Raw genomic sequence first — 17,178 nt, 5'->3', positions numbered from 1 at the left:
CTCAGAATTTTAAGACTAAAGTATTTTTAGCAGAGTATTTCAAAAAGCAATTAAAATTTTCAGGATTTTTTTTCCTTCCAGTTACAGCAGAACAATGAAGAAATCTTTTAGTATTGGCCTGAAAAACCAGAACTGCTCATTTTTACTCAGTGGTCACCAGGAGGAGACTCACAGGTACAAGTGTCTGTGAGAGACCTTCAATTTTTTAACAGCTGAAACCTTGATGGGCAACCTAGTTGAGTTGACACAAGTAATAGATGAAAGTCTATTTAAACCATGTACTCTAATGTCTGCACTTTTCAGAAGCCTTATTCACAGGAAAAATCCCATGGCTAGGAACTATTAATAGGGCAGTTTCAAGCAAGATACAATTCAGTTACAACACAACAGTACTAGCAATATTTCTATAAATTTTGAAATGCTTTTAATATGTACATTCTTTCTTAGTAAATATTAAAGTAGTGCTCTTCACTTGCACTTTTTTCTTTAGACTTCTAAAAGGGCATCAGAAATACAGTTTTCATCTCCCCTCCAAACCAATGCACAGTTACCTTTGTAACAAGCACATATGAATTCTGTACACCTTTCCCTCCCCACAGAAGAAATAAAAATATGCCATGACTATCCAATTACACATCATCACAAGTTTAAATTACACATACAAATAATTCCAGAGTATTTAGAAAAAAACAACATATTGGATTTATGAAACCATTCCATGCATTCAACAACAGAAAAAAAAACCCAAAGAAAAAAGAAAAAAAATATTAAGTTTCTTTAAAATGGTGTTTTTTGCACTATCCAAGTACCAAAGTCTGGATTCAGTGTATCATTAAGACTAACCACTGCTTGAATCATAGGAACATGACAGTACATAGATAACCAAGTTTCTATTCATAGACAATAAGATATAGAGTTACTACCTCTTCAATGAATGTCAAATAAAGCAAGTTTTGCTTTCTAAGACATTGAAACTGCACATTGAGAAAACAGTAAGAGGTGCTGCTATATAGGTAACAACATTTTGAAAGGAAGGCTTTGTATTTATATGACCCTGCTTAGCAGTAGCAGTCAGTTAGCAGGGTTCCTATGTTTTAGCTAGTTTCTTTCTTTTTCCAGAATTACAAGCGATTTGACTAACCAAGAAATATCACCGATTTTATTTTCAAAAGAAAATAAAAAGAATTTATGCAGTGAAAGTCCTTGGGGGCAGTCTCTTTCATTACATAAAATCTTTGTAAATTCCATAAAAGAGGGTCATAGCATTACACACAGATTGGAAACAGAATTCAGACATACATTAAAAACCTGAATTCAAAGGGTATTTTTAAACCTTTACTATGAAGACAAGTAAAATTTATAGTATTATTTACGTGCAAAGGACTCTGCATGATTTAATAATATCCTATTTCTCATGTTTACCTTAAGATACTCCTTGAAAAGCTGTACTTCAGTTCTAAATTTATTTTACATGAATCATGACAAACATCACTCTTAAACATTATTCCCTCCCAGTAAATATATCAATACCGTCAATATGCTCGATTTATTTTAACAGGTCAATTTAGAGTGTCAGGTTCCTGATATAAAGGAGTTAATACCTGTGCAAGTTAGTATCCATTTATTAGGAAAGGTCTCCATTAGCAGGTGCATTTTCAGTACAATTAAACCCACCTTGCTGCATTATCTTTTCTTGCCTTGCAATACTGTCAAACGGCAGTTGAGTACAGTAAGAGCACAAGATTGTTGATCAGTACCACATTACAGCTGTTAACAATTCTGTTTGTGCCACAAAACCAGAAGTCAATCATTTGAAAAGAATCCTGACTCTTCAACTGAACTCACCAGGTGATGTTAAATACCATCCTTAGAAAACCAATTTTCATAAAGGCTATTTACAGTGTACATGGCTGAGCATGTACCTTACAGACACAAACACATCTCCAGTTCAATAACACGCCATTACAGTGCCTGAAAATGACAACACATCTTCAATGCCATTTTAATTAACAGTTTCCAGCAGGAAATGGTCTTTATTTTACAACTGCTTCACTTGCATAATTTTTTTTTTTAATATAAAAACACTAATTCCTGTCCAGAAGTCTAGACACATTCTATATACTACAGGTTAAGGCAGTAAAAAAATGTGTTCCTGATAACTGTTTTTGTCAATTAAAGCTGTCTGAAGCTACTCCAGTTCTCCAACAGATCTTTGAAATCCAAATAATTTGTGAGTGAAAAATTCAATTTGCTTTGTTCAGAGTTTTAGTAATATAGACAACAGAATTGGGTACAGTAAGTCAACAATTGTTAGGAGAAGGAGAAGTTTGATTTCAGTTCATTTAATGAGTTTAGAAGTTGAAAGAATACAGTTTTTAGATGGGATCCTGAATCAACCAAGAACTGTAGGGAATGAAAAAGAAAACCAATTTTTATGCACATTACTGCATTCTTAAAAATATACTGTTATCTTCAATAATTCAAGTAAGGTAATAGACATTATAAAAAATAACTTCATGAACCATACTCAAGTTTCAAATAACATTCTCAAACTTTTAACCCAAAGCGGTTTTATTGTGTTAACTTCATATAATAAACCATGAAGGTCTGACTGTACAAATGGTTAATGATTTGCACTTGTGATTCCTGCGAGAGCTAGCAGATTTGCTAACCAACTTACTGCAAAGATATGGCAGATTATGTATTTAATCAAAGCACTTTGATTTAGGCATGAAACAAATTCAAATGGTTGACATTCTGTGCTTCTAATGCATCACTCATAGGAGAGGCAAGAAACACCCACTATTGTACAGATGATTATTTTTACAGAAAACCCTTCCTTGAAATTAATCCTTTATCCGGAGCTGTAGATGAGAGTATAATCTGTTGTAAACAGGGCACTGTGTTGTAAAACCAGTTTTTTTTTAATTAAGATCTCTCTCCAAAAGTTGGAAAAACAGATTCTTCAGAATGTCTTTCAAATGTAGCATGTTCTGTTTGCTATATCTTAAAGTTACTTTCATTTGATTCCTTTTTAAAGATGTTTGTGTTCACAGCAGTTCTGTTTTTAAAAATTGTTTGAAATTTATATAAAATTCTGTACATGTTCACAAATTATTGCATAAACAGCATAATCTTCATGACAATATTCAGCAACATATGTCCATCTCAGGAAGCTCACGTTTCCCTTCTTGCTTTTTTCTTCTTTTTAACTTGTTTGGGAGATTCCCAGCTTTCTTCAGACTTTGCTAAAAAACAAAACATAATTATAACATTAAGACTGAGAACACTTACACAGCATTGGCTTTTGAAATCCTGGATAATACACACTGTATTATTAGGAAGTGATTCAGATCAATCAACTGGAAGTTTAATTCATCTGCTTCAAATGAAAATAACTTGAAATGCATCTAAAGCAACGCTTGCAATTTCACCCTACTTTTTTACCCCACAAATACTTAAGAGTGTTACACATCAAAGGTAATTAATTTTGCAAATGTGTCATTTACACTAGAGTCATTGTTATTTTCTGGCCTACTAGAAGTAACGTACATGTACAAAACTGACACTAAATGCTCACTTTTACCAGATTACACTGCTCTTAACAACGACATATGTGACATCTCAGAAGAGTATTTTTAGAAGTATTGAACTATGTAAAGATGTGGTTACATGGAATCCATAATCCAATGCAGAAGCACAACATTCTTAGTAAAACAGTGCCTTAAAACATGCTGGCTACCAAAAGTAGTAAAAAAGCTTAAGTATTGTGTATACTGAACCAAAGAGATGTTCTTCCAATTGCTGAGGCATGAGTCTGTCAACAAAAATTTCCTATTTTAGAACCAGAACAAGTAGTTCTAAGTTGATACATTGACTTGAAATATTCCATTGTTTCGTGTATTCAAAATCAAGAAGACAATTAAAGCAGCTGTATGAGATTTTGTAATTATAAAGTTATCATGTTTCTTCTGCAGTCATTAAAAACTCATTTAGTATTTCAACACTTAGCCAGCAATTAATTAGGGTTCTTCAGTTTTTATTAATTTTATTCAAGAATCTCAATCAAAACAACTTTTTTTTTTTTTAAGCAGTACCTTTCATCCTCACTTCCCTTCTAAATTTCCTGGTTTACTGTGTGAGTACTTTTGTCAAGTACTCCAGTGCTTGTGAGTACGAACACTTTTGTTAAGTACTACAGAGGGTACATTTGATGTTTCTGGGCACAGCATTATTTTCAAAAAACAATGTAACTGCAGCAATTAAGCCTCATCTATGTGCTGTTAAGACTACAAAAGAAATCCCACCCAAAACCTTTCTACTCCCAAATAAGCAACTGTTTCCCTCTATGATCACATGGAAGCATATGGAAAAAGATGCTAATGAGCTAAATTGAGAAATCAAAAGACCTCAGTAGGCTGAAACCTGAATTATTTGTATTTTTTCCCAAATTTCTGGTAGTTAAATATTTTGTCAACTGCAATGTCAGTAACCATCTGTTCTCCACTGAAGACCTGCAAGCAGCCCTTTGAAACAGTGCTGGCAGAACTCCTTAGTCACAGCATGGAGCTCCAGTTCCAATGGTGATGAGCACATCCAAATGTCTGTTAAGGACTGGACAAGCCCAACAGACATTTTCAGTCATCCAAGCATATGAAGCCAATTTTTCTTCACAATGAAAATATATCAAGGTGTCTTTAACTTTAAGGAAGTTAAAAATACGGCAAGGTGTATAAATAATGACACACAATGATCTGATATGGCAATTTCACATCAAACTCCAGGGCAAAGCATTCTGTCAACTCTCTATGGGGAAAAAGCACATCCTAACTTCAAACAAATAAACTGCACTGAGAGGTACTTACTCTGTGGAGGAGGCACACTGTTTTGCTTAATATTGGGACTAGAAACATCTGTCTCTTGCAGCATCTGTGGCACTTGGGAAACGATCTTGTCAGAATTGCTCTCTGATACAATTACAGATGGCTCAGTAGAAACAGCACGCAAAGGAGCCTCCTCAGACTATTTGAGAAACAAAAACAAGAGTTTCCAAAAGTTTTTTGAGTAATACAAAAATAAAAACTCTTACACAGTGTTATTTTGGCAGTATACTCAGCAGCTGCTAAGAAGATGGCACTGAAAAATTAAGCCAAGGTTAAAATCCTCACAAATTTTAAATTGAGGCTGTAATACTATGACTGCCATCTAGTGCCAAAAGTTTTAATTGAATGTAAGCAAAGATAAACGACACTAATTCTTAAAATACAGCACATGCAAAGAAAAGGAGACCAATCCATAAATCACCAAGATCCTAAAAGGTTTCTAGAATATTCAGAGACGTAAAACAGTTACACATACGCATTTGATAGCAAGATAAGCAGGCAAGTTAAATAGGCCAAATATATAACTCAAAGCCCAAACAAAAAGCATCTTCTGTCATTCCTATAAACTGCTCAAAACACTGTATGCTTATAGAGTAACAAATATTGGTGAGAGCAGTCAGCAAGTATTTCAGTGGAACTTTCTGCAGAAACAACTGCCAAGTAAAAGGCATTTGTAGTGTTTTCTTTCAATTATCTAGTTGATTCTGAAGGTTCCCACTACAGAGACAAAATGTAACTGTACCCTAGTGTGTAGCACTTATTGCAATTAAAATTTCAGCAAATTAGAAAAAAAAATCATTTTGACATTCCAATAGGAAAGTCAGAACATAAAAAACGTAAGATCACATAGCAAGTCACCTAAAGACAAAAGGCTTCAAAAAAGAAGGTATTAGAACACAATGTCTCAGCCAAGCAATAAACCCCAAACTTTAAGATGTTATTAAGAAATCATAACTGTAGTTATGTTACAGCACCCAAGACCTGGAACTCTGAAAACTAAATAGTGAAGTCTACATCCCTGGATGCAGATGTACAGATTCTACACCATAGTCACCAGTTTGTACTGCTTCCATCACTACAATGTAAGCATCTCAAAAAATTCAGTCAGAACATTCAAGAGAGCAAAAAGATACAAATTTCTTTTTTAATTGTATCAAGCTAAGCAAGAAATTAAACAGCTTTAATTGAAAAACTCAACACATTAATTTGAAATATAGCAGTTCTCTAATCTTCCATATACAGTTTGCTGTGCTTTCACACATCAACTGAAACGAGGTTTTTTTATATCCATAACTGCAGTATTTCTCTCAATCTATTGAAAAATTAGTAATCTCAAATATTTTTTATACATCAACCATGCTAATAAAATGAACTCTCATCCTACAGGAATTCCAAACTTAGCTAATTCTAATGTTGACTAATAGTTAGCAATCATTAGATACATAAATAAATGAACTAAGCAAACTGTGATTTCTAAAATAGAAGGAGGATATAAAGTTCTAGTGCAGGTAATCAATTTAGGTAACTATTGCTATCACAGCTTTGTTAGGACAGTCACACTTGACCAGCAGGTAAAGCAACTCCATTAAGGTTTTAGTAGCTCACCTGTCAGGTTGACTAAGAAACATGTTGCAGCTTGAGTGTTACAGCATGCAGTATTACTGCAAATGTAATGATACAAATACATACAGTACTATCTGGACATTTTTCCAAATACTCTGTCTCAATTTTGGATACAGGAAAGAGGGTAGTGATGAAAACATTAAAAAATGGGTACTACTCTTTGCTAGGATAATATCTGCTAATTCAGAGAGGAGGCCTGAAACAACAAATAAAGCCTATTTGATATAAATAGTTATAGGCATAGTTCTATTATTCAATAATGACTTGTCAAACTGTTACTTCTTTTTCCAAGTATCTCTCTTCATTTAGAACTTGTGCCTGCTGACAAAATGCAAAAGGTTTCAATGCAGCCTCCAATGTACAGCATGGGGGAAATACCATCTCCAGATACTGTGATGTGAAACACAACCTTGACCATTCAGCTGTTTCTGATGATATCCTGAATAATAACTTGTTTGCACTCAGTTTATTTTTCCCTATATTTCACTCTCATGTTTTGGAGCACTTGCTTAAGACTAAACTATCTACCTTAAAATCTCAAGTCATCCATTTCTTACATCAGTCATAGACCATTTCTAAAACTTTCTACAACAGCCCAGTCAAACAATATTGGAAGGCATCTTTGCATGTGTGAAATTACAATGAAGCCAAATCTGATGTCAAGGAGACTTGATAAAGACTGACAGAACATCTGCATGTCAGATACAACAATTCACAAGTTGTCCTTTATCAGCTCCAGTTCCAGAGGATGTTAGTAATAACTTCATTTGTCTTCTGCCCCCACACCAAGGTAAATACAGAATATGTAATTTCAGTTACCACTTACACAGCTATACCTAGACAGATATACGAACAGACTGAATTTAAGATTCATGAGTAACAGAAGCCCTCAAGCCCCTCAAAAACTGCAGTGTAGGTCTACATGAGATGCTGATGCCATCAAATCACCTAGGAAGTTGGGTGTGATTATAAACAGTACAGCACTGAGCAAAGTCTACTAAAACTGGGTTTTTATTTTGACAGCGCTGACAGCTTGTGAGGAAAAAAAAATTAACTACAGATATTTTTCAAATAAGTTTAGATTTCTGAACAGCAGAAGTTATAGTCTTCCAGGATGCACTATTACGTCTTTTTCTAGAAGTCAAAAACCTGCCACCTTGATGTCACATTCCAAGTTTTCTGTCTACATATTTCCAACTAAAGCCTCTAAAATATAACAAAAACTCACTTCCAGGAATAAAGCCACTTGCATACACGGGCAGATGTCTTTTCAAGTACAGCTTCAAAAAACCACCACAAATCCCAACAATACACTAGTCAGAATAGGCAGCTGTTACCAAACTTGATTTAAAAGTTGAACTGAACTAAACTCATCAGTTTTAGTAAAGCTCTACTTTGATGTAGGGTATTTAGAGTAAGCCATAAGTATGTCTGAGCATGCTCTTCAAGACATTTTCAACCAAAAATGTACTTCTGTACTTTCTATTTGGTAACTTGCAGCCTCTTGTAAAAGATTTCACTCTAATGTTTTGACTCTTAAGACCTTATTAATTTTATAAAACTAATGCTTAGCAATTAGAAATTAAAACTCCGTATTCTGACATATACTCTCTCGTATCAATCTGCCATGTCACTAGTGTTCACTCTTTATGGAAATAAAAAACAAAAATCAAAGCCACTAGAAATATTAAATATTTTACACCTTCCTAGAATGTGATGATTCATAGAGCAGCTGTATGTAAGAAAGCTGCGATTTGGAGAAAGGTTGAAAGGGAACTTGTATTCTCCAGAATATGTTTCAACTGTGAACTGAACTAAACAGTCTGTGAATTGGTTCAAAAAAACCTTTTCTTATTCAGTCATTAAGTTCAGTATAGCTATCAAAAATCAACTTTAGACTGCATTTAAGTCAGAATACATTAAGTTAGTAACACGTCATTGTATTGCAATGTAACAACAGAATGTGCCACTAGTATTGTGCTCACACATATTAGTTCTTAGGTTTCTACATTTCTAAGTTTTAAACCATTGCTTGAATATTCAAACAAGAAAGTAACTTGACAGTTAAGAAAGCGACTACTGATTTGGAGGATATTGCCTTTCAGCATAGACATACTTATTCAAACTCATAACTGACCTCTACCTAAAATTCATCTGTTCAATTACCTTCATATTCATAAACATACAGCCTGAAACAGTATTCTTACTGTAACCTTATCTACACAAATTAATGTGTCAAATTACTTGAGCACTTCAAATCAAATTGTAACATAAATCAAATTTAGTATCCCTACCTTAGCTGGTTCACTAGTACTTATGGTCTTCAAAGAAAAAGCTCTTTCCTGCTGTGCTTGAACTTTTGAGGTATCCGCCTGAAATTGCTCTCCGGCTTCTCTATCCAGTTCTTCAGCATCCTACAAAAACGGGACCGGGAGGGGAAAAAAAGAAGAGCCCATGTTTGTAGTCAAGTTCTGACTCTTCTCCCCTGTGAGTTTTGCCACCATAATCAGCTTCTATAACTCAGAAAATTTGTCAAAAAGAATAATTGAAATAGTGGGCTCACACTAGCCTATGCCAGCACTCAAAACGTATAGAACAACATAATAAAAAAATGCCCATAGAATCCAATAAAGCCTAGAAAGCAGGATGCTTCAAGCAATTTACTAACAAAAATCCCAATCTCAAAAAGAACTGCACTTCACAGTCCTGTTAAATTATGAATGTGAAATTAAAATGAATTTACTCTAAACACTTTGCAAAAGTATCACAATGACACTTGACTGCTCTCGGTTCTATGCTTTATTACAAGTTTTAAAATGCAAGTTGCATAGTTTTCTATCCTTATTATGATTTAATGTTTCTGCAACCCAGTTGCAAAACATTAAAGTTTGCCTGTGAGGTAAACCTCAGTACAGAAATTGAAAATATATCCCAAATATCCAAGAGTCTCAACCTTTACTCCTTAGACAATGTGAAGTGGAAAGTTTTAACTTTAAATGTGGAATTAGAGTAGTTACACTTATTAGTGGCACTAGAAGAATCCTCTGGTTGCGAAGAGGTCTCTGAGTTTAAACTGGAAACACTGTTCCTTTATTCATTTCCTTATGAAAATGCAGCCTAAGTCTGTTGATTCCTGACAGTAAGGAACACATAGTGGCTTACTCCAAGCTCTTCAGCTTCTACTGCCTTGACAAACACTGAAGTCAACAAACGAGTGTGAACATTTAAGTACAATCAGTGAGAAAGATGAAGATGTTTAAATGAACGCATTCCATTTTCAGAGGGTAAATATACAAATTTTAAATGAGTTTGAAGTAGGACTGGCAAGTTAAATTACTAAACTGTTGTAACAAGGGTAGCTTCTGTGATGTATTAGCAGTTCAGTCTGCTCCTATCATGCAAAATTCCCAATTCAATATAAAAATTTAATACAGATAAGTTTTTATCTGTAAACTGATGGCTTTGTAGACTGATGGACTAAAACAGAAAGTAACAAAACTGGAGCGCTTGGAGAACAGTGAGTGGAATAGCAAATCTGATTATGTTAATAGAGAAAGTAGGACTCTACCTGGCATTTGTAATTTTTTTAGAAGACACATCACAAGCAATGCAAAAAAATTCAGAATGTCCTCACTGACCTTTAAGATTCATGTAGGACACCCACAAGCACCTATTAACCATAACCTATTAATCTCGACTTATACTTAGTCATAGCAGAGATCAGAACAGATTTAAATTTAAAAAAAAGCTGCAGCCCTAGTGCATCCAGACCGAATTCACCTCAAAAGAAACAAGGGAAATCAACACTAGCTCCACCTCCACATAAAATTTCATGTAACAGGACTCTAATGTTTTAGAACTTTTAATAAACTGAATATGTGATAACCATAAAAGCAAATCTAAAGCAAGTATGACTGAGGTTTTTGCTTTCCTTCTCTAATTTATCTTGTCAAATTCCACTGAACATTGGTTATTTTGTAAAGAGTGTAAATTAGGAATGGCTGTTTACAATAAACACAAGCAGGATGCATTCTGATTATGAGCTATTAAAAGCTTTCTCCCATTAGGAAAGTATTTGTTTGATCTATTCAAACATGATTCAATTGCCATGTGAAGAGCAATTTGCTTTTGCTATTTTTACAAATCTGTTTCAATGCAATTCTTCAAAAGCCATTTAAGTAACACAGAAAACTCCAAGTATCCTCACCCTCAGTTTGAAAATATTCTTTCCCTTGTTGAAATCTGACTCTCAGAGTAGGTCCACCAACTGAGTTTGAAGCATTAGCACTTATCATTTCACATAAATCAAAACAGTACTTCAGAAAACCATTATATTCTCACATGATTGTACTTGAAGACAGCTTAAGAGAAAACTTCGATTTCTTTCATTCTCCTAACTAGCTATATTCACCACAGCAGCTGTCTTTCAAAGGACATGAGGAGAAGGCTTCCCATGCAGAGGACAATTCCACTTGGAAGCATCCCTACAGTACAGAATCCAGATTTGATAGAAAATAAGTAACTCAGGATAAATACTTTCCATGCATTTTGTACTTTTCATAAATTCAGCGAAACTACAAATTATCCCACGTTCAACTTGTGAATACAACAAACTAAGGAAATACTAGTAAAATAAGAATTAATTTAACTCTTGAAACACAATTGTATACAATCCAATCCCATAAAGAACTTAATTTCCCAAAGATAATTTTTGTTCAAGATGCTAATATTCAAAGATAAGGCAATGTTGTGAATTCTTTGCAATTGCCTTTTAAACCATACAGATTTTACCTGTGCAGGAGAGTTTGTTTCTTCACCCTGCTTCTTCTTTTTCTTCTTCTTTTTCTTGGATTTGACACTTGTAGAACTCTGAAGAATTGGCTCTGCTTTTTCTCTTTCATTTTCTGAAATCTTCACATGGGAACAGAAGGTACTTAGCATTTAAAATTACAATGAAGCATACCTTCTATAGTCTAAACATAAGTTAATAGCCATAAGGAATTGCATATACTAGCAGAAATGAACACAGTCTTATCTGTTCAGTTCATTCTAGAAGGACCACATTCTTTACATGCTATCTGGTAATACAGGCAGAGGAGCTGGGAATGGAAAAGGCAACAGATCACCAAGCACTAGCGGTATGGAAATGCTGCTTTCATACTTGACAACTAAATATTGTCAAGGAGTACTTATAAAAACAGATCTAAATCCTCCCAGTACATACTAATAATGTAGTCCTTATAATTATGGCAAGACAGAAAGGTTTAACATGGAGCTAAGTGATTTCTCTCTTCACCATAACATTCAGTGTTTTCCTTCTCTGTGCACAGAGCAAACACAGTCACGCTACTCTTATCAGTGTAACCATGATGAGAGATTACCTTTATCATTACCCTTTAAGTTACTTTAAGAAATGGCAGTGGTAAGGACAAAGTCCTGGAGCTAAGGTGAAAATACCACCTTTTACCTTCTGAGTATCAGATCTCTCTTCACGCTGAGGAACAGAAGCAACTTTTTCTTCATCTACCCAGTTTCCCCACTCTTCAGCTGGTGCATTCCAGTCAGAGCTTGGATCAGCTGAAGAAAGTCCATCTACAAAGATTAAAAGGTTTTTTCAGGAATATTGCCTTATTCTACAGGTGCTCATTTCCAGTGTAAAAATGAAAAAAACCCTACACATATATTCACTTCTTGATATCAAGCTATAAATAGCAATTTCTTGTATTTCTGGAAAAAAGGTAAAGACTTTATTGATAAGTGGAGGACTTTTTAAAGTAATGAGTATGACAGTGATTTGACAGAGCCTAATCACAGCAGCAGCTAGCTAGATGTAGTTGTTTCAAAATATGTTTTTAAACTATGTGAAGAGGAACAAACTTAAAAGTTGTTCTCTATCTTAAGCTGTTCTCTGTATTTTCTTTCTAGTTTGTGAAAAAATTAGGATGAACTGTAACACTGATCAATCTTACCTTAGTAAGATTCTTTTAAAAGTGATATATCTGAAACTGTAAATCTTACTGATTCAAAAGCCATCTTATAATACTGACATTTTTAATTAACCTTTTTTTCTAAGACTCTTAAGTCCATACTCTATTTTATTCATTTATGATGTAATGATAGGTTTAAAGGGTCAATTACATAAAAATCAAAAATATCTGAAGTGAAGAAGTAAGTCTTAGACTGTATGTTCAGTAGAAAATTGCAGCAAGCCAATTTTAAAACGGAACACATTGTAAAAGATTGTATTTTCATTTCATTTATATTAACATCACAAATATTTGTCCCCCCCAGTCTGTACCAAACTGAAGAATAGGCAAATTTGATCTGCCAACTAGGGGGGATTCAATTTAAACAACTGAAAATAAAGTCAAAGTAAAAAGCATTCATAAATCCAATTAAATTTATTGGCAACATTATGAAGCCAAAATACACTAAGATATCTTAAGACTACTTAGAATATTTAGAATAGATAGAAACTTTCCTAATAAAAATATTATGTTACTGACACCTACTTCAGCTCCTAAAATTTACTAATTTGAAAAGAAGTATTACTCAACACTTCTCAGTTTATCTACCTGTCCTCTCAATTGTTTCTTAAGAAAAATAATCCATTCTTAGTAATAATAAAAACTAGTAGTATTTGTACATACAGTTAATTTTGCTGTCCTGATCCTGATCAAGCAGTTGGGTGTACCTGTGTATCACTTTGGCCTAAACTTGCATTTGCCCACTTCTGTTAGTGTACTCTTAGTTAATGACTATGATGAATTCTACCAACAGAAACTTCAGCCACAAACATTCTATGCTCAGATATGTGAATCAGTTATGCTTTTGATAAAATGTAAAGCTGATGACTTTCAAATTATTAACTGAAATGTGCTTTCCTTATCCTTAAACTAGGTAAACCACGAAAGGTAAGTTTTAAAATTATCTGGTAACAGAGCAACTCATGCCAACAGTGGTGGAGTCAAGGACTGCATCAATCTATTCCACTTTTCCAGTCATTTAACTGCAGTAAGTTGGTCTTAGAGACATGCAAGGCTGCTTTTGTCAACTTCTGAACAATTCTTCAGGTCGATGCCTAATTAGATGCACTATACTTTTTCATAAACAGGGAGAAGAAAGTGGGGTGTAAACACCAACTTTACTATAACTCCCAAGTAATTTCAGTTATTTCTATCCTCTACATGCTTCCTATATACGAAAGAACTTCCTAATGCTTGCTAAATGAGAAAGCAAATTAAATTAAATACAAGAGTCTGATATCACCTTAACTTCCCAGTAAGGTACAAACATGTGGAAACAAACTGACTCAAATTCTATCTACTAAATACGTATTTTTCAGGCTTGCTGTAGATTTTTTCCTCATCACTTGCAGCAAGACTGTTTTTTTACAAAGATTTCTCTGTCTTAAAATGCATGAGCTCTCTCATTTCTGAGTTTGAATATCCAAGTATTTTTCCTAAAAATTAACCATTTTCTACCAAAATTTATCAAAATGCTTCTTTCTAATTCTTTCAAACTGTCCATTAGCTTACAGAAGTCAAGCATTCCAGGTATTTTCTCAGATACCCACCACTGTCTAATACAACTAGCTAATATAAATAACTACATTTTAACAGTAATTGGCATTTTGTTAATGAACACTTTAGAGGAACATACTTAACCCAGACCATTCGTCATCAACAGGGGGTTGAGCATGACTTAAATCCCACTGAAAATCAGAAGTACCAGCCTGAGAAACTGATTCGCTGTTGGAACCTGAAAGGGAATAAATAAAATTGTACTTTTAAGTTAGCAAGCATCCTGAAGTTTTCTTAGGGAAAAAAGTCAAATCAAAGTGGGAAAGCAAGACAAAAGGCTCAAAGAAAAGATTCAGATTTTAAGGACTCCAGAAGTCAGAAAAATTAGCAGGCTCTTGTGCATGAGGTATATTCAGAAAACAAGGAAGCTGAAGAAGGAAGACAAAAGAAAGTAATGAGAAGAACATGAAAAGAGACAAGGGTGAGTAAAAGCAGTCTCCTCAAACTAAAACACACAATCAAATTTTACAGGTAACAAAATTGTCACCCTGTATCAATAAGATCTCTTACAGGGAGAAGCTTAAAAGAAAAGATCACTAGAAAGAAACCTCATTAATTACACTGCAGACCAAATAAATTATACATTACTAAGAATCCAATTCTTATTTAAAGTTTTCAAGAACATAAAATCAGCAGGACAAACAACAGTAAGGCAAATACCAGTCATAAAAGAAGGTGCTACACATCTAACATAACTGTTTCCAGAATAATAAACAACAAAGAAAACCATTTCATAAAAAAGTAAACAAAAACTAATTGTAAGAATGAGATAAATCAATATTTTACTGTATGATGAATTTCTGAAATTCTGTTTGACTAGAACCTGGGTCTCTATCTTACATACACCTCTGCAAAAGGTATCTCAGATACCAGAAACACAGACATGTTTTCATTTCTTCTGTGGTCACTTTGCATTACAATGTTGTTGGTTAAGGTGCATCAAAGAAAATTAATATACTTCACTTTTTCATATTTCTCTTGAAGTTGAAATGGTCTTGCAGCTGAATCTTAGCTCAGTGTGTCATCTTCCTTTATTTAATAAAATTTCATAAGTTTTAGCTTAGAGACTGAACTTGGATTCAGATGGCTGCTTGGGGCTTTTTTTTTTTTTTGGTTAATTAAAACTCTCTGTACAATTAAGATGCTGGATACAGAGCCTGAGTTCAACAGCTAAAAGCGTATAAACTGCAATACAAGCAAATATAGCCTAAGTGCATAAGCACTTGGCCAGCTACTTCCAAAAAGAAAACTGCCACGGCAAGCTCATGGCGTAAGCAAGCAAGAGCAGAGAACCTGACATATGATCCCTTTATTTTATAATAGATCATTGTAGGACTTATGTTAGTTGTTAAACACACGAGATTTATTATGAAGACAGGTTTGTACTCCACAGCACATAACCCTTCAAAAAAGAAAACCCCAGAGCTTCAACATTTCCATTTGTAATACAGAGAAAAGACCTAAGACTTCAAATCCTGCCTATGGAACATATTTTCAAAGTAGTGATTCAGTTCCTTGATGGGGAAAAACTCAATCATCAAATAACAAACCTCCCAGAAGACTGGGCTAAATAGGCTTTCCTAGAAAGAAATCTTCTGATCTCTAATTTGAGACATCGCAATGCTGAGCAATCTCTTATGCCCATCATTTAGACTTAACACACAAACAGGAAGGCTAAATAACAAATCACAGAATCATCGAATTATTTGGGTTAGAACATACCTTAAAGATCATCTCATTCCAACCCCCTGTAGTTCCAACCTTCTTACTAATATTCTGTGACTGAGCTACCTTTTAATTATCAACTTAAAACAATTACTTCACTGCACAATTTCAGCATAACAAAATAGCTTTCTAGGTAATAGCTTTTTCACCTCTTTGCAGTACTATTCCCAAAGAAAAATGAGAAAATGCATATTAGTAACAATTGGCAAACTCTATTCCACCTGGTGGAGTAGAAAAATCTTTGGAAAGGCACACATACCAGAAACTCCAGGAGTTAATCCAAACGAGGAGAAAGAAGTAGAGTTCTGTTCAGAGGTATTAATCCTTGCATCCACATTCCAAGCAGCTGTGGGGGAAGGGGGCAAAAAATAAATAAAAATAAAAGAGCATCACACACTGCTGGCAATGTTGAAAATGTAGCTATTTAATTATGAATTGGATAAGAAAAACACTGGTTAGTCCAGCCATGATGACATTTCACACAACTGAGGGCATTAATCAATGCTGATAGAGATGCGACTTTATGAACACACAGCTTGAAACAATTTTGAAGCATTCCAAGATCATCTTCCCTTTACAGGCTTTTCTATGTATAAACTTCTCACAAAAGAGTCAATTGTTTCTTGAGCCTCATACTATTATTCCTCTCATTACTGCAAGACATACTAGACTATTATATGTAAGGCAGAAAATAAGTAGAAATAACCAGTAAGAACTATTAAGTTACTTTTATTTAGAATTACATTTACTTAACTGGGCGAGAAGGGGCTAAAAACTGGACATGTACTCCAAATGTTCTCCAAAAAATAGACAGTCATTCCCCTCCAATTTACTGACTCCTGAGCTAATGCATCCCAGCATACTGTTGGTAGGATCCTTGCTGCCAGGATCTATGACTGGCTCATGTCCAATACGGTGCCCATCAAGACTCCTAATTCACAAAGCTGCAATCCAGGCAGTCAACATCCAGCCAGGGTTGCTTCCAATCCAGATTCAGCACCTGACATTTGTCCTCACTGAACTTCCTCAGGTTCCTGTTGGCCTATTACTCCCATCAGGTTTAGGTCCTTCTGGATGGGACCCCTGACCTGGGCTGTTTCAACTAATTCCTGCCCCCACATTTAAGTTTGGTGTAATCTGGAAACTGGATGTGAATTACATGGTTGCCTCCTCCAAGTCACTTACAAAGATGACAAACAAGACAGGTGTAAGCACAGCCCTATGATAACCCTCCTGCACCAGCCTTCAGGGACAGTAGAACTTACTGACAATTCTTTGGCCTTGACCAGGTTTTTACCTGTTCTAGTTTGGATACAACAATACTGTGAGAGACAGTGTTGAAAACATTAGTCAAGCCATCATGA

The 17,178-nt window shown here is 34.6% G+C and overlaps 1 protein-coding gene across 3 annotated transcripts in view; it reads right to left on the bottom strand.

Moving 5' to 3' along the window:
• Positions 1-401: 401 nt before the first annotated feature.
• The window catches only part of MTDH (metadherin), a 33,929-nt gene continuing 17,152 nt past the window's right edge, over positions 402-17,178 (bottom strand). For 2 of the 3 annotated variants that reach the window (XM_066333926.1, XM_066333918.1), the window contains 7 exons: positions 16,074-16,160; positions 14,169-14,267; positions 11,974-12,098; positions 11,298-11,417; positions 8,801-8,920; positions 4,866-5,022; positions 402-3,248 (listed from right to left, as the gene is read on the bottom strand). In XM_066333926.1, the coding sequence (XP_066190023.1) occupies positions 3,178-3,248; positions 4,866-5,022; positions 8,801-8,920; positions 11,298-11,417; positions 11,974-12,098; positions 14,169-14,267; positions 16,074-16,160 (779 nt within the window). In that variant the 3' untranslated portion in view covers positions 402-3,177. The remainder of the gene's footprint in view (positions 3,249-4,865; positions 5,023-8,800; positions 8,921-11,297; positions 11,418-11,973; positions 12,099-14,168; positions 14,268-16,073; positions 16,161-17,178) is intronic. The other variant, XM_066333933.1, reaches the window with a different exon arrangement.

Source organism: Sylvia atricapilla, chromosome 1 (genome assembly GCF_009819655.1).
Source record: "Sylvia atricapilla isolate bSylAtr1 chromosome 1, bSylAtr1.pri, whole genome shotgun sequence".
Taxonomy (NCBI): domain Eukaryota; kingdom Metazoa; phylum Chordata; class Aves; order Passeriformes; family Sylviidae; genus Sylvia; species Sylvia atricapilla.
The sequence above is the reverse complement of the archived record's forward strand: the minus strand, read 5'-3'. Positions and strand labels throughout refer to the sequence as shown.